The following is a 19,868-nucleotide window of genomic DNA, read 5'->3' as shown; positions in this document are numbered from 1 at the left end:
GACAGTATGTGAAATGTTGTGATTCTAGTAGGGACAATGGCAATTTTTGGTGAGTGTTCTGCCCCATGTAAGGTGCAGGCCAAGACTGAACTCTTTGTGTACACACTGCATTCTTTCTATACTACACTGTGGTGCTAGATGTCCTGAAAGTCAGGAGTGTTTGGACATATGTGACGCTCCGGCGAATTGAGAGCCTAGTGACTTTGATGTGTTAGCCACGCCCCAATGGCGCATTTGCCACGCCCCCAAATGCATGACCACACCTCAGATTATTTTTTTTAGCATACTCGACTACAAGGGGGCCCCATGAATTTGTTGTATTGGGGCCCTGAATTCCTCTTGGCAGCCCTGCATGTACCCAACTACATCCGATTTTACCCAGGCAGGCTACTCCATGTATCACCAGCTTCCCTAAGAGGCATACAATATGACAATCTGTTACAAAAACTAAGGGATGTCATTGATGCATGGCTTATCCCACTTGGACTCTCCTCAGGATATGTCATTTCTGATAACGCCACCAATATTGTGAAAGCAATACAGCAGGGTGGATTCCATCACATTCCCTGTTTTGCTCACACAATAAACTGGGTGGTGCAGAGCTATTTGAAAAAAGACAGGGACATGCAGGAGATGCTGTCTGTGGCCTATAAAATTTCGGGACATTTCCGGCATTCTGCGACAGCATGTAGGAGATTGCAGCAGCTACAAGAACAATTTAATTTATATGCTTCTGAGGATGGAGGAACAGCGAAAAGTCATCCATGCTTACTCCACAAGCCATGACATTTGGAAAGGTAGGAGAATGTATTTTAATCCTGCGCAGTGGAGAATACTTTCCGTGTTGTGCAAGGTGCTGAAACCATTCAAAGATTTTACTGTGAAGTAAGTTCAGACACTGCTAGCTTGAGCCAAGTGATTCCCTTTTTTAGACTTTTGGAAAAGCAGCTTACAAAATCTTGAAATCGGATCAATACATTTTAGTGACTGCGCCTGATCCTAGGTTTAAGAGCTATGTCTTCTCATTGCTTCCAACTGACCTAGATCTCAAGAGATGCAAGGAGCTCCTAATGAACAAGTTGACAGTTCAAGTGGTACGTGGCACGACGGCGTCTCCTCCTTCAGTTTCTCAGGCAACAGCTGCTAGGAAAAAAAATAGCTTTCCAAGAGGACCAGGGATGATGCAATTGACCCAGCACAACATTTTGACATCTGGTCTGTTCTAAAAGAATTGACAAAAAACCGTGACATCTTGGCTGTAAATCCACCTGATCCTACTATTACCATCCAAAGGATGGACGATTCTTTTAATGACAGCATTGAAATAGGCACGTCAGACAGTCCCTTTGCATACTGGGAGGAAAAATATGCAATTTGGAGAGCCATGTACAAACTCGCTTTGCAATACCTAAGCTGCTCACCACCCTCCACAGTGTGAGAGTTTTCAGCACAGCCGGGAACCTTGTCAGTGATCGGCATAGGAGGCTCCTTCCTAAAAATGTGGAAAAGGAGATGTTCATCAAAATGAACTACAAATTCCATGAGGAAGGCCTTTACCGGCATTTACATCAACGTACAGACACTTCTGTAATGGTGGATTCCAGCGGGATGAATTAATATTGTATGAAGATGATGTACACACTAATGAGGGTGAGGATGAGGCTGAGAATAATAACAATGTCTTGCCACTATAGAGTTCATTAACAGCACTGTTAGCTTAGGTGCCTTAAGTCCATTGTTAGATTGTATTATGGGGGCGCAAACAAACCAAGCACTTCAGCGACAAGGACTGCCACTTTGTCGCTGAAGTGTTTGGTTTGTTAAAGCGCACATGTCCTGTTTAAGATCCATTAAAAGGGAGGGTGGGAGAGCACAAAAACAATTTCATCTTGCACCACTTTTCCTTTCAGCTACCACTGTGTGCCAATGTTACCTAGATGTGCTATAAACTGTAATGTGGTTTGCAAAAGTTAGCTTTCCCAAGACAAACATTGATGATGCAGATTACTTAGCAAAACATTTTGACATCTGGCCTGGTCTGCAAGCATTGACCAAAATTTGTGACACCACTGACATAACTGCACCTGATCCTACTATCAAAATCCAAATAATGGTAGAGGATTATTTTATTTTTTTTCAACGGTATAAAGACAACAGTTTTATTAACAAAGAACAACGTTGCTTGCAGAAGTAATGTAAGCATGGATCTCTGTTTCATCAGTATTGCAAGTTTTTGTAATCTGCACTTTACGTCAAAGGTACCTAGCTAGATTTTCATTTTTTGGGGATTGTGGCCTATTCAAAGCTCAGTGATGATCTTGCTTTTTGCTGTAAACGTCAATGGCTCTTTTAGTGCATTGTCTGGAACAAGATCCGATATCTGATATTCTGATGTCAGAATGATCCCAGCCTATTTTTGGAGACCTGATGGATTTACCATTCCTAAGTTTGTTTTCAAACATCCTTTCAACCTCTTCTCTCTCGTATGCATGACCACATACTTTGTTTTTCACTGGGTTCACCATCTCCAACTGTGTTATAGGACAAGTGAAATTCGCAGTGCTCTTGGTGACGGCGATCTCCTTGTCTTCATCTTCCAAAGCTTCGTCTGCAGGGGCCGGTGACACACCCATTTGTTTTCTCGAGTCTAGCTGTTCTTTAAACTGGACATATTTATTGTCCTGCCTCAGGGCCTCCTCTGTATTATTCTTCTTAAGCGCAGTGTATCTCTCGTGTACAAGCTCTCTTAAAGCCGGGATCTCATCCGATAGGTCACATTTTAACTTAGTACGGTCTCCTCAACTGCATCTATATATTGGTTTAAATCTCTGTTCAATGCAGCGCATTCCAACATGACGGATTTCATGCTGCCCACATGCTCCATGTCACGGTCTGTCAAGACCTAATAACACTCCATTTGTAATATACATTTCTGTGTCTACAGAAGTTTGGCAGTTCTCCAGGGATGAGAGGGAGGTATCCAGAGAGGAGAAGGAGATTAAAGATGCAGCACGGACAGACGACCAGACAATGTAGAATTCATTGACAGCACTGTTGGGCTCAAGGCAGCTAAGCTATTGGTAGCTTGTTTTGTGGGGGCCCATTAAACCAAGCATGTCAGCTACAAAAGTGGCACTTGTTGTCGCTGGAATGCTTGGTTTATTAAACTGTACATGTCCTTTTCAATATCTTACATAAGGATGGGTGGTTTCTTTTCTGCCACTGCTGTGTGGCAATGTTTCCTAGATGTGCTATGAACTGCCATGTGTTTGTGTCGTTGCTCTATTGTCTAGAATCCAGCCAGCTCGCTGCAGTCTTTGTCCGAAAGTGGATGAAAATAATATTGTGACTTGTGAGGTGGTCAAAATTGACTGGAAATTAGTTTTGAGGTTAATAATAATATAGAAACAAAAAAAAGAGCAAAATTATGTGATTCTAGCACATTTTAGCATTATTTCTAAAAAATACAGATCCAAAACAAAAACATGGGGGTCAGTGAACATCTCCCGTATCTCCCTAATATAAAATATATATATATATATATATATATATATATATATATATATATATATATATATATATATATATATATATATATGTGTGGCCCACAGTTAAATATAAAAATATGAAGCTTTTTTTTTAATCAACTCTCCATCTTTCTATTGATGGGATCCCTCAGAGGATCTTCGTCTTCAAATGGGTATTGTAGTTCTGGTCAACATATTTCAGCATCAACACAGGGTTAGAAATACCAGAGAGTCTTTACTGCAGCCAACCAGTTGGAGGTTATTATTTCTGGCCAATCAGCAAGATTTCCCTGCATTCACAGATTAATATGGATGTCACAGATTAATATGGATGTCTACCGACAGATAAGCAGTAAACAAACAAGACAGTGAGTGGTCAGATTTGAACACTGTGTGCACTTGGTCAAGGACAAAATTATATTGCTCAAGGACTCATATACTGAAATCCTTGATATTTTATTTTTATTTTTTTAAGGATTTATAAAGGTTTCCTTGTGTATTTTGCACTTGAGAAAACATTTTAATTGCTGGAAAAGGTGTCACAAAACAGGCAACTGAAACAAGCAGTTAAGCAATTTTACTGTGATAAGAACTATCAAAGATGACTAATTAGAAATTCCTTAATATTAATACAATATCAATATGTATTAATAAATCCTACCTCAGGTGTTTGTTTAGTTCTTCTACATAGTGTTTTTGATCAAGGATGGTGGCAATTTCATCTGCTCTGTGAAAACAGAGAAAATGTAAAATTGTAAATAAAAAAAATAGCTTTTGTAAGGAGAAAATGTAACCTTCATTATCATAAACAAACAAAAAGAGAAATATTAGATGTAGAAAAAACAACAATACAAATAATTTTTACAACAAGTGATCAGTCAATTAAAGGACTCCAATTACCTATATAGATTTATTCAAAACCACTTGCAGCCCCAACCAGTCCAACAGCAGGAGTTTGCCCAACCATCATCCCAGGCTGGTCCGCCACTCAAGCAGTAGGAGCATCCTCTGAACCTAGAGTGAGTCAGAACTGTTGGTCGTAGCTTTGGTGGATAAGCCGCTGTGAGCAGAAAACCAACACCCACATTCAGCTGAGCTCACTCTGACTATTGTTCAGGGTTGGAGACCCTGAAAATGCACCTTCTCAGGGAAGAAATTTAACTAGTTGTGGGAGAGTAAAGGGTTTGGGTACATTTTGAATGGAGAGTAAAGTTCTCCTTGAACACCATTGTGAGGCCCCAGCATTAGTATTAGCATAAACACTCAGGACTGGAAGCAATAGCAGCTGTCTCTCCACTAATGATACCCAGCAAACAGTCAGTGCTCACTGTATTCTGATTGACTGTCGGATTGACTGTGGGAGATCACATAGAGCCACAATATACCTATACTGAACACTCAACATTAACAATAAAAACAAAGCAGCAGCACAAAAAGTAGTGCTGGTTTGAAGTCTCTGTAACCTGGCAAAATGCTGTTAACTGGCCAAACGGGTGCTGCATTACAGTACGACCACTTTAGTGCGGTCTACTGGTGAAATGAGCAGTGCATTACATTATTCTAAAACAGATTTGGTTTACTGGTTAATGTAATATGTTAGTATAGTAAGTGTGATTTAAAAAGTTATGTTTAAATGATTAGTATTTGCTGTGACAGGCAATGCTTGGCAAGGGATGCCATGAGAAAATTTGTCCCTAAGAACCTGCTATAACTCATGGGTCAGTTACAAACTAGTTTTAAATCCGCCCACTTCCATCTCACTTACACATGAACATTACCAAGAATATCAAGGTGCTCTGATCTTAGTGAAATACCTTAGAAAGGAAATACAGCTGGCATTCAGATTCAAACCAAAAAGTGTGCATACAATATTTTATATTTTGCTTCTTAAATTTACCAAATATGCAAAAACAGTGCTGTAGTGGGGCCAGGTACATTTTTGGCTGCCAGGGCAGCACTTCATTAAAACATCTACCATGTTTTGTTGTCCTAGACATTTATTGGCATGTATTTTTCACTGCACTGTGTCACAGTGATACTAGCCAACAGTTGAGCTTAGTCTGCTGGCTAGTACAAGAATCTGAACCCAATTTGGTGCTAAGTACCAAAAAAAAGAATCTATCGCTGAAGGTAGTACACAAAACAGAGCTTTTTATATGGTGGCTTGTATACAAAGCTGAACCCACTATAGGATAGTAGGAAAATCAGTGCTCCATTCTTATAGATATTATTCTACTGCATTTCCCCCTAACCATCCCAGAAAATAATCCCATCCAATGAGAGGCATTTCAGATGTTCATAAGGTTCAATGCCTCTGTAAAACAGCACCTGCAACCTGGCACAATGCATGTCTCTAATTTCACAAAGATGTTGTCTCTAGATATACAGTATAATTGTTGGATAATATTATACTGAATGATGATGTGAATGCAATGTGCAACCACAAACTATAAGATTCTTATCTTTCATCATTATTCAGTTCAGATGGTAGCCATAGGCCACTGTCTGGCTGACACAATTGAAGAAAGATGGGAAATTAATAGGCAGTTAAAATAATTCCTTAAATCAAGGACCACAATTATAATCCTTATTTTAGTTACAGATACAATTTCCAACTCCTCTTTAAAGTCACTTAATGAATTTGCAATTACCACACACTTGGTGAGGAATTTATCAACCTAACTGCCCTTATGGTGAAAAATCCAACCGTTAATGGTGAAGCGCATATACAGTGGGCTCTAAAACTAATGGCACCATTGAACTACAGCCTTGTATTCTAGCACTTTTAATACAAATAATTTTACATGAGTAACAATTTTTCATTAAGAACATAGGTTTCAATACTATTGGATAATCTACTTCTAGTATTTAGGATTTGGCATAGATAACAACATAAAACCTTTTCCTATAAGTTTTAAAAATAAGGTTGGAAAACACATTGGGAGGGATCTAGGACCATTACTCCAAGCAGTGATTCGTGTCCCCTAGGTCTATGTTGATTTTGTTATGCTGAAAAGTCCTGGTGCTTTTTAGAGTTAATGATACCCTTTGAGCAGCATGATGGCACAGTGGTTAGCAATGCTACCTCACAGCACTGGAGCCCTGGGTTCGATTCCAACCAGGGCCCTATTTAGCTTTAATCTTCTCCCTGTGTTTGCATAGGTTTCCTCAGGAGTTTCGGTTTCCTCCCACAGTCCAAAAACATACTAGTAGGTTAACTGACTTCTGACAAAATGGACCCCAGTGTGTGTATGTATATATAAAAGTCAGATGGCACTCTGAAATGCAAAATAAATTAAAGGATATCTATTCCATATATAGTAACATTTAGAGAGAACTGCGGTCTCTTTTTCAAGCCACCATAGAGCACACCAGACAAGATATTTGAAGGCCAAAATGGCACCAAAATGCAGTAATTGCATCTACTATTAAATACAAAAGTGATGCCTAAACATATGCAAAGCGATATCTAGAAGTGTCACAAGCCGAATATATAAAAATATATAAAAATTATCTAAATGGTTGTTAAGCAACCATAACGATAGAACATAGGCAAACCGAGGGGGCAGTTCCTAGTGCCTGGAAACCCCCCTTCCAAGCATGGGGCACTGTATAATTGAGGTGGCTGCACGCTGCCCCTGCTTCACACGGCTCTGCTTGAAAAGGGAGAGCTGCGTGCACCTAACAGTACTGCACGCAGCATTGCCCGTGTATATTATAGGGATATGAAGAGTTAGAGAGCAGCCAAGCACTGTCTAATATTATAGCCATGCCCCCATGCATGCTGGTCATGCCCATTGGCGGAGTGGAGTTGAAACCCCCCCTCTACAAATCCTGTGTTTGCCTCTGTATAAGGCAACAGCGCATTGAAATAAATTCTTAGGATGTATAGTTTTGACATTGTCAAAATTAGAAAGGACCAAAATTTAAAATTCCTGGGGGGGAATTCAATTGACCTTGTTACTCTCACAAGCAATGCGGCCCGTGCACTATTACCGTTACGACGGTAACAGTGCGCATATTACCGTCGTTACGCCGGTAATTTCAGCGCTGATTTTTGGTCGCAAGCAGAAATCCGTCTTAGAATTAACGTACTAACGGTAATAGTGCACGGGCCGCGTTGCTCGTTGAATTTTCCCCCTAGGCTGTGAGAGCACTGCACCATAATGAGAATGTTTAAACTGCACAAGAGAATGCTGTGCGACGGACTTGACTCCATATTGTTGCCAAGCAGCCAGGAATCTTCCGTCTAGTTAAGGGGAAAAAGTCCATTACAAATGTTAGCAGTGTGGTAATTGCCTAGCTCACTGAAGTATCACAAAAGCTTAATGTAGCAACACTAACTCTGTAGTGTTGCCAAGTAACAAGGAAGCTTCCAGCTAAGTAGGGGAAAACTTCAAATGTTAAAAAGGTATAGTCATTGGCTAGTGCAGTATAATACAAGAAAAAATTTTAATATAGCACAGCAACATAGATGCTATCCTATATTGTTAAAACGAAACATCTAATGAAATAAAGGGTTGAAACAATTATATTGAAAGTTACTGTCACTGGACTTATAAATCTATTGGGGGAATTCAACACGGCTTACGCTTTACTACCGATAGTATGGTAACTTTAACGCTGATTTCTGCTCACGGTTCTCAAAGCGGAGAGCAAAAGTCAATGTTGAAATTAACGTACGAATGGTAATAATGCGCACTATTACCGTACTAACGGTAACAGTGCGCAGGCCGCATTACTTTCACGAGTAATGTGGCCAATTGAATTCCCCCCTATATGTCCTGAATTTAAGTTATAAATGCCAAATTAGATAATGAATGTCAACACTTAGTTAATTAATAAAATGTTGGTTGCATTGTTAAGGGACAAAACTTTAGATTAATGCCCAAAAGAGAGCCCTAAACAACTATGTCTAATATGAAAGACCAGTGTCACTAAATGGATCTTAACATAGCAGAAGAGTAAACACACACCACAGCAGTGCAGACATTGAAAATACAAGCAAAATCAAAACACCAATACCTTAAAGGCATCGAACACCATTCAAAAATAAAAAAATGAGGACTCCAATAGGTAAAGGTCTGATCTCTATGATTTACAATCTTTACATAGTGTATTGGTGGGCAGTGCACCTAATTGTGTGTAATTACAGGACCGTGCACGGATTAGTAGGGTGGATTGTGGAGCTAATACATTTTGCACACTATAATATGCAGACTTAAGTGTATATTTGCTAAATTGCAGGTTTGAAAAAGTGAAGATGATGCCTATAGAAACCAATCAGATTCCAGTTATCATTTATTTAGTGTATTCTACAAAATGACAGCTAGAATCTGATTGGTTGCTATAGGCAACATCTTCAAAACCGCAGTTTAGTAAATAAACCCCTTGTGGTGGAATTGAGAAGGAATGAGAATGGTATCTTGCCCCACTTTTCAGCTGAATCTTGTTAGGCATAGATCTGAGAGGTAATAGCTACCAGTTCAATATCAACTCGTATAAAAGAGACAGCATATAGGCTCTATTACAGATGGTATTATACTCCAGAAAAATTAGCTAAAATGTTCCCATCCTTTTACCAGAGTTGCTGGAGGAAATGCGGCCACAGGAGCACATTTCTCCACATATGACCTTACATTGTACCGTTCTGAAACAGAGTACATGCATTTATTACCTCATTATCAGGACATTCAGCACTTAAAAATCCCTGGATATTTTACTAACTCACTCCCATAAGACATGAGTAACCAAACTAAAAAACTAACAGGAAGCCTCTGGGAAAAACCACGTGGAAGGAGGGAAACTCCATCTGTTGTAAACTTCAACCTCATCGATCATTTAGCAAGATGCCATTGCACAACACTGTTCCCTTCCATAATCCATAGATATTATTTCATATTCTGCTGCCCACAAGCCTGCTACGCCAGAGGAAAGGAACACAAAGCAAGGGATACACAAAGGGTCATAAAAAACTGCCTGCTTGAAGCATTCCGCAGTGAGTGGTTCATCATCAATGGTGATGTCTACTTTCCATGAAGCCCTTCTCAATTCTTTTAACTAAACATTCCACCGGGGCTGTGAGAGGATTCCCTGGTCCCACTGATAAAGCATGTGACCCCCTCAAAGATTACATGTGCAGGTTCAGCAGAAGCAGTGAGTGCGTGCACAGCCTGGGGGCAGTGACTGCGTGGACTAATGATGATAATGTAAATACAGAGAAAAGCTTAAAGTAGCTTGTAGCAAAATGGGGTCTCACTGGACTGTGAACTATTTATTCATCATCCATTTCTCCCAGCAACATGTACTTTTTAATCCTTGGCCCAGGTTAAGTAAATACACCAGCAGTGTTATGTTATGTGTTATACTGTACACTTTGTCCTATTACCTGTAATATTGTATGTATTGAAAATATAAAAACAGTTGCCATATTGTTCAAATGTGACCAAAATACCATCTTGTTTCAGCTAAACTCCATCTTAGCTTAGTCAGTTTTGAAGTTTCTGCATTAATAATTAACCATATATTATGTTAAATTATGCCCGGTATGTCATTGCTATTTCAGTACAGGATTTAAATAACAGCATACTTGCCAACTCTCCCGAAATGTCCGGGAGACTCCCGAAAATCGGGTCGGTCTCACGTACTCTCGGGAGAGCTGGCAAATCTCCCGCATCCCGCAATTGTGGGGCTAAAATGACGGGATTTGCGTTGAATTGCCTCATTTTGGCTCCGCCCCTCTCCCGGATACAGCTTGCCAAATGTAGGCAAGTATGAATAACAGTTAGAGACTGTTATGAGTCAATTTTGTGCATTTAAGATCAAGACATTGTGTCCCTAGGTGTAGCCACTAATTTTAATCATCTCAGCCCGGCCATTGTGGATTATATTCTGGGCCACTTGAGATGTTCTGATATAGAGGGAAGCTGATCACAACTTTGTAGCCTGAAGCTATTCTGAGAGTATAAAAAGGGGAAACACAGAGCAGTAGGGGTATTCTATTGTAGAGGATCCTGGTGTGTGTAAAACCAGCACAAAGGACTGTGGAACAGGCATTGTGGTGCCACCGGAGGAAACATTACCAGGACTGGGTCTGTGTGAGCCAGTATCCGAGGATGGAGAACATAGAACAGTCTAGCTCAGTGGTTCCCAAACTTTTGCAGTTCGCGGCACCCTTAGAGTCTCCAAATTTTTTCAAGGCACCCCTCCAAAATAATTATTGAGCAGTCCTGTTTTAGAAGTTTTTGGGTCAAAAAATTGTAATAAGTATTTAGGTCAGGACAGAAATACTTATTTAGTTGTATGCAAAAATGCCCCCTCTGCATCCAGACACTGCCCTCAGGCACTATGCCCCCTCTGCATCCAGATACTCTGCCCTCAGGCACTATGCCCCCTCTATCCTCTGTCACGCTGTCCCCCCTCCTCTGCCCTCTGACACGCTGTGTCCCCATCCTCTGCCCTCTGACACGCTGTGTCCCCATCCTCTGCCCTCTGACACGCTGTGTCCCCATCCTCTGCCCTCTGACACGCTGTGTCCCCATCCTCCGACACGCTGTGTCCCCATCCTCTGACACGCTGTCACCCTCATCTGCCCTCTGTCCCCATCCTCTGCTCTCTGTCCCCCTCCTCTGCTCTCTGTCCCCCTCCTCTGCCCCGCTGTCGCGATCCCTCTCACTCTGCCCCGCGCCAGGTGCCAGCCATAAAAAAAAAAGAACACAAACTTACCAATCCGTCGGGCGCCAGGACCCAGCAGACTCCTCTCTCCCGCAGCTTGTTACTAACGTCGATATTCAGTGACAGCTGCGGGAGAGAGGAGGCTGCTGGGTCCCGGCGCCCGACGGATTGGTAAGTTTCTGTGTTCTTTTTTTTTTTTTATGGCTGGCCCGCGGCACCCCAGTGACAGCGCCGCGGCACCCCTGGGAGCCGGGGCGCACAGTTTGGGAACCGCCGATCTAGCTAATGGTAGCAGTAACAGTGTGTTAGGATAAGACCCTGAGAACTCCAGAGAAGCTGGGGAGATTATTACTTAGGGGTGCTGACTACAAAGAGGCTGCAGGAGAGTATATCCTACCATTTACCTTGTACCTGTGAATTGTTTATTGAGCTTGGGCTGTCAATAATTTGGATAGAGGGTGGCCATACACCCACACACACACACACACACAACGGTAAATCAAATAACCATGCATAACAACAGTGAAGAGGATGGGCTACAGCAGCAGAAGACTGCATGGTGTTCCATTACCATCAGCTATGAACAGGAAACTGAGGCTACAGAGGGAACTGGCTCAACAAAAGTGGATAACTGATATGAGGATACCAGGGTGTTAGGGCAGAAGCCCACTTAGGTAACCCTGATAACTAGGGTTTTTAGATCACACAGGCAAAAAGACAGAGATGATAGAATAGTATCTTTCCTGCTCATGACTGAAGTCACATGCAAACGGAGAATCTGCCATATCACTGCCTACCTAATTGCTTGTCACTCCTAGTGACTTTTCGGAATCTGCCTGGTCTAGTGATGATATTATACCTAATTGCAAGACAGACTGCACTAAAAGCAATCAATACCATTTGGCAGATTAGGTTGTATGAGGCAAAGCATCAACTGCAAATAACTTTATTATAGTTAACTTGGGCAATTTAATTTGTTTGATCTGACTGGGAGGAGAGGCGTCTGAACAGCCTTCAGAACAACATACCATCTCCAAATAACTCTTGCCGTAGTGTTTCTGATATCATTGTGGATGACCTGTGGCTGGGGCCTGCTGACCACTCCTGATATTCAGGCTTATACGACCTTCTATAGCCAGCTTCACTGTTCTCTTTTTGCAGGTTGCAGTTCTGTTATTCCAGGAAAACGTTTTCCCCAGTATTTAGACCAGGCCTGTCCAACCTGCGGCCCTCCAGGTGTTGTGAAACTACAAATCCCAACATGCCCTTCCAGCTATCAACTGCTTGTCTACTGGCAAAGCATGCTGGCTTTTGTAGTTTCACAACATCTGGAGGGCCGCAGGTTGGACAGGCCTGATTTAGACAATGACCTGACTCAGTACTCTGCTGCCACCTGGTGTTGGTTACAGAAACCACTATATTTACTATTTGCATAGTGATAACACTAAAATATTTACTTGCATTAATACTTATATAATAGAAAATCTTTAGTTCACTATATCCCTAATTGAATTCCTGATTCCTTGAATCATTATTTGTATGTTCATGGTATAATTTTGCAATGTAGTGGTAACTTATTTCGAGCGAAAATCAAACTTGATACTGAAAAATTTCTTAGCTGATTTCCTGTTTTAAATGTGAAATTCCATTGCACTATTCCCTGAATACCTAAGAATTCCTAGTTTGCCATATTCTTAATTGAACTACAAGAGTTACTTATTTGTATGCTCATGGTATAATTCTGCAATGTAAATGTAATCTCTCCCTAGTGAGAAGGTAATATAAACTTTCTTATTATCAACATTGATGACTTAGGCACACTATTGTAACCAGGGTTCCCACTCTTCTATTATCTTCTACTTCATGGACACATTTACACACAAACAAAACAAAAAAAAGAGATAAGTGTACCCAAAGCTCCTTTATCTACCATGGGTAAGGCAAAATCACACTCCAATAAACCCAATCTGTCACCCCCTCCATTGCTTGACTCGGGTCAATCTGTCAACCCTAAACCCTCTGCTATATTCATGCCCCAAACTGACAAGCAGTTTCAGGCTTTGCATAACACGGTCGAAAATGTCTTATCTAATATCTCGGCGACTACAACCCGCATTGCTGAGCTGGAACAATGCACCCGTGACTTAGAGGACAATAATCTGTTCCATATTACCACAATAGATTGTTAATTGCTGTAGAATTTGTGAATGACAGACAAGATTGACGACCTAGAAAACAGGAAATAATCTCTGATTCATAAGCATACCAGAATCAGTAAAATGTTCCCAACTTATACAATATCTCAGTGTTCCCTTGGCAATAGAGCTTGAAGAAACAATCGACAAGCCCCAAATTGAGAGGGCACATAGAATAGGTTGGGATAGAGAAGGTGACGGATCTAGACCCCGCCCTGTCCTAGTCAGATTCCCAGACTATAGAGCCAAGGAAGCGATACTGGGGCCCTATAGAAAACAAGGTTCATTGATTATTGAGGGTACAAAAATCTTAATCTTTTAAGACTTTTCTGTTATAGTCTCACAGAAACTAAAAGAGTTTTCAGCTGTCTGCAAACACCTGATAGACAACAACGTGTGTTCTGCTTTGCTTTTCCCGGCCAAACTTAGGGTTACCGAGAATGGCCAGATATAATTTTTTGACATTCCTGTGGAAACAACCTGATATTTTTTACACAAATTACCACAACCCCAGGAGACCCAGGTTGAAGATAGATCACCCCCTCATGGTTGAGGCAACTATGTTTATTCATATAGTGCCTCAGATGAATAATTAGCTTTACTAATTAAGTGTCTGATCAATGTTAAAGTTATTTTACAAATTATTTCTATTACATTTCTTATTATTATGATAATGTGTTACACAAGTATGGAAATGGTCATATCTTTGGGGATGGATCCCAACTACCTGTCCGGGACCTACTCCTGCTTATTAATGGTAAAGAGAAAAAAACAGAAAACGGTGGATGAAGAATGTTCAGATAACAATGTATTTCTTTTGACATGTTCAATAACTTTAGCTAAGAAAAGGTGTATGAGGTGAGGAAGAGACCAAAATTTACTGGGCTGTCTGGAGTTGAACCCGTCCTCTCTGACCATAGGACCACATCAAGAGAAGCTGCAGTCTGTGATTAACCAGTCCCTGGATGGGGGGGTGGGCTGACCACGCCACATACACAATCTGATAATACTCTTTCTCCTCGACCCCCTCCACCCATGAAACTTGTAACGTGGAATGTTGGCGGTTTAAACACCCCCATAAAGAGAAAAAAGTTATAACACATCTTAAACGTCACAGTCCTGATATCATCTTCTTGCAAGAAACGCATTGGAAAACAGGAGCTGACTCTAGCCTTATAGACACATGGATTACTGAATGCATATCAGCTCCTTATAAAAATAAATCCAGGGGAGTGGCTGTGTTGTTCAGGAGGAAAAATCCCCTACACTATTTTCGATATTTCTGATAGAGTCATAGATCCAAACGGTAGATATATATTACTAGACCCTCAGATCGGTGACCATAACTATACGCTTTTAATATCTATGCTCCAAATGCTAATCAAAAAGAATTTTTCAATTTTATATCCCAACTCCTCGCATCTAGGGAAATACCAAACCTAATAGTAGGGGAGGGGGTTTAATGTGCTTGACGACCCATTCACGGATAAAACCCTATCCCCCAAAATACTCATTCCAAAATGTGGACCCAAATTACCACCCTAAAAGTAATACATGGCCTCTCAGATCCATGGAGACTATTGAACTCCTCTCATAAATCTTTCACTTTTCACTCAGGGGTCCACAATTCATTCTCTAGGCTGGATTACATGTTACTAGCAGACTCTCCGATAACCTAAATCTTTACAACTGATATTGGATCTATTTTCATATCAGATCATTCCCTGGTTTTTGTATCGATCCGCCTCCCCTTGGAAGACCAACAAATTTCACCTGGCAATTTCCATCCTATCTATATACATCTGATAATTTTAAAGAACATCTTAAACATCATTGGAAGGATTACCTAGACAATGACATAGATCATTTTGATAACCCAGTGCTATTTTTGGAGACTTCCAAGGAGGTGATGCGGGAGAACATAATAACATACATGGCCAATCGGCGAAAGGAAACTAACAAAACCTACTGATCTCTAACTCAAACTATGTGAACCCAATAAAATGCTTACCTCTCCAACCTTAATGACACAACGCTAGCCACCTACAAACAGGCAAAATTTACATTAGAAGACTTTCTGCTAGCTCAGGCTCAATCTAGAATAGATTACACAAAAATAATTATTATAGATGGGGCAATAGAGCTGGCAGACTTTTGGCAAATGTGTCTAAACCTTTTAAACGCAAAGGTCATATAGTAGCAATCAAAACAATGGATTCCAAGTACCCCTTACCAAGTCTAGAGACATTGCTGACGCTTTCCTTAAATATTACCCGACACTCTATATAGCCACCCCACATAACTCCTTATTGAATGATCTCTTATAAGAAGCTAATTTACCCAAACACTCCTCTAGTCAGCAGGACTTGTTGAATACAGATATCTCCTCACAAGTGATCTCGAACACAATCTCGGTCTTGAAACTCCACAAATTCGGGTGAACATTATAAACTCTTTAAAGTAGAACTTTACAGGACTATTCATCGCCATCCACTCCACTATCCATCTTTTAATCAGGCATAAACTACTCTTATCCCAAAGCCAAACAAGGTCATCCTATCACATTGTTGAATCTAGATTTTAAAATCCTCTCTCACATTATGGCCAAGCGTCTTCAACTATTCTACCCTCCCTGCTGACCTTGCACCAACTGGGTTTCGCCCACGGATGCCACTCGGTGTGGGGCATCCATACTGCCATAGCCTCTACAATAGCCCATCAACGAACTATTTCCCTTTTTAGGCCCATGCGGCCTCTCCTTCATTCAAGCCCAGCATTACGCTCGTGAAGTAATCTCCCTCTTTACAGCAGTCGACTGGGACAACCCGCTCAAAACGTTATTATTAGCTACCCCCCCCAAACGAGGAGCTATATCCTCTAACTATGCTTTTCTGATTACTATCTTTAATTATATTAAAGTTAATTCAGGTTTAGGTAGGTGGTTGACCTACTTTCCCCAACTGACTGAGGAGCTGTTGCTGAAGGCGTTCGATACCTCGATTAAACTTTATCCAGCCTCCACATACACTGAAATGTTTCTTAATATTTTCCATAGAGGATACCTATCACCACATCGTAGACATACAATTGGTCTCTCTGACAATTCTAGATGCCCTAAATGTGATGAATCTCAGGCTGATCTATATCACTGTTTATGAGCCTGTCCTGTAATTAAAAATTTGCTGAATAATTTACCACTCACCCCTGAATCGGCAATAATGGGTGTACTCACTGCTGACACGTGGATCACTGCAGGGGAAAGAAGACTGCTGATGCCAATCTCTGCTACAGCCAGGAAAACCAGTCTCCATATGTGGATACAGAAATCTCCCCCTACCCTAGATCTGTTCAAAAAGAAAATGTTATTTCTCTTGAGGATGGATTGGCTAGAGACTCCATTACAAAAAGTACATTAACCCGCAAGTTATTTGAAACTTGGGAGAGTTATATCAGCATTTCGCCTATTCCTCTGCGAGTACAGCTTCGAGAATGTTTCTACCAAACACTCTGGTACAAAACCAGAGTGTTTCTTCAAGATCCTCAAATATCTATATAGAAGACTGAGTAAACCCTTATTTCTTCTCTGGTCTCTCCACACCTCAGGTTTCCTACTTTTCTATTTCTACATGTGTGCGATGGGGAGAGCGGAGCTCTTCATTTATTCCTTTCCCTAGAGATATCATAGTTCTTGATATAACCATAATTTAACTATGTGCTCCAGTTGAAATATGATGTGACTTCCTACATACACGAACTTGGACTGTTGTTTCTGAAGTGAAGCAGAAGACCAAATATTACTATGTCTCTCTTGTTGCACCTATAAAACATCTAATAATATAAATGTACATGCATGCTCATTGAATATGAAAATGGAAAACAACACTTGCTGTATATCTGTCAATTGTAAATTTCCGAACTTCTTCAATAAAATTGTTTGAAAGAAAAAAAAAAAGAATAGTATCTTTATTACAATAGAGAAACACGCTCTAGCAAAAAGCAAAGGAAGGAGAAATATTTAAATATAAACAAAACCCAGAACGTCAATAAAATCTTGCCAACTCCCTGCTCCCGGTCACTTGGCTAAAAGCACTCTACTAAGATATTAGGGGTCTGCACCCCCAGTCATCCTACTCCAGTAGGCACGTTGGAGCAGAGTTTCTTCCAGGTAACAGGTTTGCTATCTGGTCCCCTTTACAGGTGTGAGTGGGAAAATATGTTCTCTATGTGGGTTCCCCCCCTGCTGGTCTGGTGCCTAGTAGATGACAGTTCTAGGGAGAAAAATAGCTGTTCATGCTACTTGCTTTTTAGGGAAGAGGGCCTCCCTTTTTTAAGTCTTTCCAAGCTTTTATGATGTAGAAGGGGATTTCAATGGTCCAGACTTACTGTTTGCAAGAGGGGCGGGGCAGCAGGCCAGGAAATTAAGATGTCAACCAATGCTCTGTCCAAATGAGTATGTGTAACCCAGCTGGCTTCATTTAAGAATAAGGTTACAACTAAGTCCATCCTGAAAAGGTTTTTATCTACAGTCAGAGGCTACAATGATGTGATTAATAAAGTTAAAACAAAGTGCTATTTAACTAGACAGTTCACACAAGCATCAAGCATTTTACATGTTAAAAGTGACAGATCAGGAAGATGGTGCCTATCAGACCAATCTTGTAACAGCTAAGTTTTGTAAAAACACTACCTGGTCTGAAAAATCACAAATTGTGCTGCGACATGCGGATGTTGGGTTCAGAATTTAACATACACACACACCAGGAATACATGGATTCATCATGCCTTGTTGTCAATGGTTCAAGCTGGTAGTGGTGGTGGAGTAATGGTATGGGGATAGTTTTATTGGTACACATTAGGCTCCTTAATACCAGTTAAGCATTGGTCAAATGCCACAGCCTACCAGAGTATTGTTGTTGGATATGGGCATCCCTTTATGGCTACAGATTACCCATCTTGGATAATGGCTACTTCCAACAGGATAATGCGCAATATTACAAAGCACCAGTCATCTCAAGCTGATTCCATGAGCATGACAATGAGTTCAGTATTCTCCAATGGCCTCCACAGTCATCAGATCTCAATCCAATAGAGCACATTTGGGGTGTGGTGGAATGGGAAATTTGCAGCATGAATGTACAGCCAGCAAATCTGCATCAACAACATGATGCTATTATGTTAACACAGTGGTTCCCAAACTTTTGCAGTTCAGGGCACCCTTAGAGTCTCCAATTTTTTTCAAGGCACTCCTCCAAAATAATTACTGAGCAGTCCTGTTTTAGAAGTAGTTGGGTCAAAAAATTGTAATAAGTATTTAGGTTAGACAGAAATACTTATTTAGTTGTGTGCAAAAATGCCCCTCTGCCCCCTCTGCAACCAGGCACACTGCCCCCTCTGCAACCAGGCACACTGCCCTCTCTCACGTTGCCCCCTCTGCCCTCTGTCACACTGCCGCCCCCCCCCTCTGTCCCCCTCCTCTGCCCTCTGTCCCCCTCCTCTGACCCCCTCACTCTGCCCCGCGACAGGCGCCAGCCATAGAAAAAAGAAGGAACAGAGGAACTTACCAATCCACGCGGCGCCGGGACCCAGCAGCCTCCTCTCTCCCGCAGCTGTCACTGACGTCGATATTCAGTGACAGCTGCGGGAGAGAGGAGGCTGCTGGGTCCCGGCGCCCGGCGGATTGGTAAGTTTCTTTTTTTTTTTTATGGCTGGCCCGCGGCACCCCAGTGACAGCGCCGCGGCACACACTTTGGGAACCGCCGTGTTAACATATATCAAAATCTCTAATGAATCTTTCCAACACTTTGTTAAAACCATGCTATGAACAATTCATGTTGTTTTTTGTGCTTTGTTTTTAGTTTTTTTTTCCCCATTCACAGACCACAGGGTGTTTAGACATTAACAAAACACATTTTCACATATTCAAATATATGCACATTTTTGGTGACATTTCTTTTGTTATCATTACATTTCATAACTTGGTTTATTTTTGAACAACATATGTGTTCTGTTACCAATTCAAAACATCTGGAAATCATTATTAAATATTCTTTGCAGTCCTGAGGAAAGTAATACAGTGACAAATATTTGCAATATTTTATCAATCGTTTCAAACATAAGTCATTACTATTTTACCAAAGCTACCTTACATTGTTACATAATTAGACAGTAAAATTAAATTGTAAATTAGAATACATACTTTTTGTCACTGTGATCATTTAGCTGTGTATCCTTAAGACAGAAAGAAAAGTCAATGATTCCAACCTAAAACAAAAACAAATTAGAATATGATTATATACTTATGTGTTAAGTACCAAAACAATGGCATAATGGGAATGTTTTTCAGTCCTAGGGTCATCTCTTGAAGAGCACTATTATAAACGGAAAACATTTTGACTTTACCTAAGCCGGATACTAAAAATTAATAGAATAGTTCTGAATTGCCTGAAATTGTAGTAAGTCCTAAGACTGACAA

The 19,868-nt window shown here is 40.8% G+C and overlaps 1 protein-coding gene across 1 annotated transcript in view; it reads right to left on the bottom strand.

Annotated features, from left to right (window-relative positions):
• LOC142152797 (RUN and FYVE domain-containing protein 1-like) overlaps positions 1-19,868 on the bottom strand; it is a 183,454-nt gene that overhangs the window by 120,138 nt on the left and 43,448 nt on the right. Inside the window, exons 6-7 of the mRNA XM_075209791.1 lie at positions 19,593-19,657; positions 4,189-4,254 (exon numbers count right to left, since the gene is read on the bottom strand). Coding sequence (XP_075065892.1) covers positions 4,189-4,254; positions 19,593-19,657 — 131 coding nt within the window. The remainder of the gene's footprint in view (positions 1-4,188; positions 4,255-19,592; positions 19,658-19,868) is intronic.

This window comes from Mixophyes fleayi, chromosome 4, assembly GCF_038048845.1.
Source record: "Mixophyes fleayi isolate aMixFle1 chromosome 4, aMixFle1.hap1, whole genome shotgun sequence".
Classification (NCBI taxonomy): domain Eukaryota; kingdom Metazoa; phylum Chordata; class Amphibia; order Anura; family Limnodynastidae; genus Mixophyes; species Mixophyes fleayi.
The sequence above is the reverse complement of the archived record's forward strand: the minus strand, read 5'-3'. Positions and strand labels throughout refer to the sequence as shown.